This window comes from Pteropus medius, unplaced genomic scaffold (genome assembly GCF_902729225.1).
Source record: "Pteropus medius unplaced genomic scaffold, Ma_sr-lr_union100, whole genome shotgun sequence".
Lineage (NCBI taxonomy): Eukaryota > Metazoa > Chordata > Mammalia > Chiroptera > Pteropodidae > Pteropus > Pteropus medius.
Window position 1 is genome coordinate 713,709 of NW_024348533.1, and position 5,182 is coordinate 718,890.

General features: G+C 50.0%; 1 protein-coding gene across 1 annotated transcript; it reads right to left on the bottom strand.

The window, feature by feature from the left end:
- Nucleotides 1–2,548: 2,548 nt before the first annotated feature.
- On the bottom strand, nucleotides 2,549–4,316 carry IL3 (interleukin 3). The gene is made up of 5 exons (XM_039880323.1): nucleotides 4,155–4,316; nucleotides 4,021–4,056; nucleotides 2,926–3,018; nucleotides 2,767–2,805; nucleotides 2,549–2,647 (listed from the first exon to the last, which is right to left on the bottom strand). Exons 1-5 carry the CDS (start codon nucleotides 4,314–4,316, stop codon nucleotides 2,549–2,551), a joined length of 429 nt encoding a protein of 142 aa, XP_039736257.1.
- Between the last annotated feature and the right edge of the window lie 866 nt (nucleotides 4,317–5,182).

Sequence of the window (5,182 nt, forward strand, 5' to 3'; positions counted from 1 at the left end):
GGGATCTCTAGGGGACCTGCCTCCTCCTGGCAACCTGGCACCCACACTCTAGTCCTATAAACTGCCTAGATTCCCCAGCTCTCCCTGAATTCTTAGACCTCCATACCCTTGCCCCCAGTGCCATCTGCCTGACAAACCTCTCTCTTCCTGACAAACCGCTACTCCTTTCTCAATGTCCTGTGCATCACCTCCTGTGGGAAGCACCTCTGATGAGATCCACAGCCGTCTGTCCATCGCTTCGTCTGCAGTAACCCCCACCACACTGTGCTGGGCCAACTGGACAGGCCAAGAGGTCCCCAGAAGCCTGACCCATTGTCTCCCCAACACTGCCCCAGCCTGGGCAAGCCATGAAGGGTCCTCATGGTGTTTGTTGAACTGAGTCAAACGCAGATTCGAGGCCATGGTGGGGAAGCAGAGCCGCTTCCTGGAGTAAGAAGGTTTACATGGTGGCATGAAGTGGGTGATGCCTTGCTGAGTTCTCTTCTTAGGCCCTCGCCTTCCTGGGAATTTCTCTTTGCTTTATTTTCCTGTATTTCCAAGTTTTTCAGTTAAAGAGCATATATGCTCTCTCATATTTCTTTCCCAATGAAAAGTTATAATTTTCAAAAATCAAAGTAAAATTCCTGGTTGAGGTAGTCTACTTTTCTGCTGAAGAGGCACCTTGAATTTGGGAAGGAGGGAACTTTGGCTTTCTGTTGGCCATCCTTGAATTTACTGTGGGGCTTTGCTGCCTCCTGGTGGCAACTGGACTTATAGACTTGATACTAGGCCTATCTGTGCAGGTTGGTAGAAGGGGATGTATGTGTTTGGGCGGGGTGGGGCGGGGGTAGGTTATAAAACTGACAGACCTGCAAGGGAGAGGTAAGCACCCCAGGGCCTTCCATTGGGTCAGGTGATCATCAGCCGTCTCCCTGCAGGTGCTTGAGTTTGATGTAGAAATGCCCCAATTTGATGGGGGACTGAGCACCACTTGGTTCTGGGCCTCAGCCCAGGGATGTGCTTGGGCCTGGTTTTGCCAGCCCCAGGCAGGGTCTGGGGTTTGGAGTCAAGGGTGAGCCTGAGTGGGCCAGGTCCATGTTCATCTCAGTCTAACCTGGAGCAGGCTGGAGTATTCTATAGGAAGGGCAATGATGAGCCCCCAGAACATCTGAAAAGGCCCATCCTACTCTCAAGTGTGTCACCTCCACTGTCACCACCACCACTCCTACCTTGGGTTCTGGCTATGCTATTCTCCCTCTCCCACTCCCTCTGATCTCCCCACATCAGGTCTGTGTCTGGCCTGACCACTGACCCTCACCTCCTGTAGTGATCGGCCACTAACACAGGGCTTAGGCCTGAGGAGGGAGGGGAAAGAGGCTGAGGCGGAGCTGTGGGCCCCCTACAAAATTCACTCCTACTACAGGTCTTCCCTTGTTCCATGAATGCTTTCAGCCCATTTCAGTCTCCGGATGGTTACACTGTGTTGCTCCCTCTGTCTGGAGCTCTATCCTCTGTGATTGCCACACGGCTGACACTTTCTTGTCATTCAGGTTTAAACCAATATGTCACCTCCTTCCCAGAAGATTCAGTCTAAAGCACCTTCCTTGGACCTCTTGCACCTGTTTAGTTCACTGCCAGATCCCCAGCATCCAATACAGGGCCTGGTATATGGGTGCTCAGCCACTGTTTGCTGAGTGTATGAACTTCAAGTTTTGGGAGGAAAGTAGTGCCGTCCGTCCTGGAGTAGTGTGGACAACTCAGTCAGAGAGCATTTGAGTTGGTCTCTGAAGCAGGAATTCACCATGCTGAGTCGGGATCAGAGCATGTGAGATGAGATGACAGTATGGGTAAAGGTTTAGAGGTAGGAAACAGGTGGTTCATATAGGAAGCCACTATGCTTCTGTTGGCTGGAGCATTGAGGAAATCCATAGCTGTGAGAGTAAGGAAAGAGAAGCACAGGTGGAAGAAGGCCTTTATCCTATCCTAAGGATATGGGCAAGGTCCACAGATCCTGAGGCCTGGAACATTGAGTATCTGACCAGCCTGAGGGGCGAGGGGTGAGGAGGTGGGAGGAGGTGGGAGAGGGCTGCTAAATCATCAGGCAAGAAACTTATTAAGACCTGAGTCACACTGAGACACTCACAACAAAGCAGTTGTTCAGAGTATGGTTTATTTTCACAGATGCATAGAAACTGGTTCAAAATCTGAGATACAGATAAAGATGCCCTTGAATCCCCCTCTTGACTCTTATTCAGAAGGAACAGGACATGGCTCCTTTGCTAAAATAAATACACTTCACATTGCATAAGGTAATAAATAAATACATACATAAATAAATAATCTTGATAGAATAAAACCGAGAAGATAATCGCAAAAGGCTAAATGGGACTGCACATTTCAGAAATTAATAATTAACAATTCCTCTGACTCCACAGAAGAAAACAAAACCCTTCCAGTCCCGGACTGTGTGAGAGACACCCCAGAGTCTTCACGTGTTCTGCTGCTCCCGAGGCCCCAAGGCCCTGTGGTGAGAAGGCCTGAGGGGTAGCTGGACATGGAACCAAAAATTCTAGGACTTCTTGAGGTAGTTCTGAAGGAAGTTCAGATATTTAGTCATTTTCCTCCAGAAATCGTCCCAGTTACCTTTCTTGATATAGATTGGCTCTTCCTGTAAAGAAACCAGGAAAGTAGCGTTAGATGAGGCTGGGGTGGAAGACAGATGACAGGCTGGGGGTCAGGTTATGGCTGGTAGCACCACCTGCAGGGCCATCTTAGTGGGTAGCTTACCGTGGTCATGGGGGCGGACGAGATTGTCTCTTTGAGTTTCTGTGGGAAGAGACCAAGACAGACAGTCAGAGAAAAGGAGCAGGCCCTGCTACCCTCCTCCCCAGAGGGAGGGCAGGGCCAAGGAATGGATCCCAAAACCCCTCAGACAGCTTTACAGACCTCAAGAATTTTCCCAATTCTCATTCCTTTATCCTGCAAATTCTTGGTAGCTTCCAGGAAGGTATCCAGGTTTAGCATCAGAAAGGCCTCATTCTAAGGGGACAAAGAATACATGTAAGAGGGGGAAATTAGAGAGTATCCTTCCCATGGCCTGCTTGAAGTCATCCCCACAGCTTTCTGAGACTTCTTTCAAGGACATCCTTGGACAGTCCCCTCCTCATCTCCTTGCCCAGGTTATCCCCTCAAAGGGCACTGGCATAGAGGTGAGAGCATACCATAGCAAGGCATACTTCCCTCCGCCAGAGCCTCTAGAGGGCCTAGGTGGACCTCTCTGCACTTAGGGAAACAGCATTTTTCAAAAGGAGCTCTACAAAGGGTAGAGGGCTGGCCAAGGGAAATATTTGCAGCCCAGAGGCCAGATAACAGGGTTAAAGCCTTGACTGAGTTAAGGGGTTTTAGGAATCAGGAAGACAATCGCAGAGACTCCAGCACGGAAGTGGGTGCAGCATGTGAACTGCACGTGCCTAAAAGGGGAAACACAAACGGCCAATAAACTCAGCAGAGATTCAGCCTCCTGTTTGACCCAAGAAATGCACGCAAGTGAGATAATCACTAAAGCCAACTGCAGCTAGAAAAATAACTATAAATGATAGTGCCCAGGGCTGGTGAGAGCAGAAACATAACTCAGTTTTTAAGGGAAAGGAAGGAAGCAGGCAAGTTCACGGAGGAATGTTAGTCTGCCAGTCCAGAGGCTGCTCCCTGTCCCCCAAAAGTGAGCTTAAAGCCTTTGGTATTGTTCACCTAGAGCTGCCTTTTCATTTTTTAATTAAAAACAAACAAAAAACAATAAAACCATTTCATATTATAGCTATGGCTGGGAAATACAATGAACACCTGTTAAGCACCACACTGACCTGGGAACTTTATGCACATTGTGCCATTTAATTCTCATAATAACCCCACTGAAATAGGTGCTTTAACCCTATTTACAGATATAAAAACTGAGGCTAGGCAAAGTGGCATGACATGTCTGAGGTATGCCAGGCAGGGGGTGGATTGGGACCCAGATGTGCCCAAGTATGGCGCTGAGCTTACGTTCAGGATGTGTATCTCATTTACGTCCAAGGGTTCCTGTAAAGGAAGAGAGAGAGAAAGCCCATGAGTCCTGCTGGACTGTGGCACCTGCCTGCCTGTCCCCACCCTGTGCCAACCTTGTCCCAGCTACTCACTTGTGGAGGCAAAGGCAGTTTGTTCAGGATGCTCTCAATTTCCCTCATCATCATGTTGACGTATTCCTTGGTCGAGCTCGTCGGCAAGGGCAGCCCCTGTGCTTGAGGGGCATGGGCTGTGAGCAGGAGCAGGAGAAGGTGCAGGATGGGGAGGCTGCTCATCTTTGGGCTGGTAGGATGTATTCTATGTTGTCCTGGTCCTTCGTGGTATTCTGAAGTGTCCGAGACAGCCTCCTTCCTTTTATGCACAGCGGCAGAGTGCCCACAAATGAGGCAAGGGGGAGGCGGGCATCGGAAGAATCTTTATCTAACATGGAACCTCCACAGCAAACCACAGACTTATTCATCACTTTCTAGTACTCGAGATCAGTGAAACTTGGGAAGAAATTACTCAAAGGGTATCTCCTTGTTTTGCCAAGGTGGGTAAGAGATGGGCTAGCCACTGGGCAGAGTTCGGGTAGGTGAGAGGACCTCTCTTACAAGTGAGGGACTGCCTAACTCTGAGCATCCTTGAGCCTCCTGCTCAGTGGGACCTGGAAAGCCCTGACCTGCTGCCCACCCCGACTGGCACAGCCTACTCCTGTGTGGGTGGCCAGGTGAAGGCCCACTGGAATAGACGAGTTTGTCCAGCAGCCTGTCACACAGCTAACCATCCATGTGTGAGCTCATCCACTAAGAAGCACACCTTTTGACACCCCTCCCCAAACTGAGTTACTGGGGTTAAAGCCCCCATTGGTTTGCCTCATGGGGTTTGGGCAGCTTCTCCTTGACACTTTCTGTTCCTGGATGGAACCCAGGCACCAGATGTCCATTCTTTTAAAGGTCTGTTAGCACAGCCCAACTCTGTCCTGTGTTGTGGAATCTTAGCCCCTGCTGGATGCCTGGCTCCAGGTGCTGGGCAGTCCCTCTGGTGGCACAGAGGAGCTGGGCTCAGTGACCTGAGGATAGGGATCCTTGAAGAAGCTATCACTGGGAGATAGGGCTAGGGGGCTGCCCTGAGGAGGTTTAGATGGTGGGATTGGCAAGGT

Coding starts and splice junctions, on each gene's coding strand:
- IL3 (XM_039880323.1), bottom strand. CDS start 4,316: ATGAGCAGCCTCCCCATCCTGCACCTTCTCCTGCTCCTGCTCACAGCC. Junction 3,019..4,020: donor ATGAGATACACATCCTGAAC/GTAAGCTCAGCG, acceptor TTGTCCCCTTAG/AATGAGGCCTTTCTGATGCT. Junction 2,806..2,925: donor GAATTGGGAAAATTCTTGAG/GTCTGTAAAGCT, acceptor CTCTTCCCACAG/AAACTCAAAGAGACAATCTC.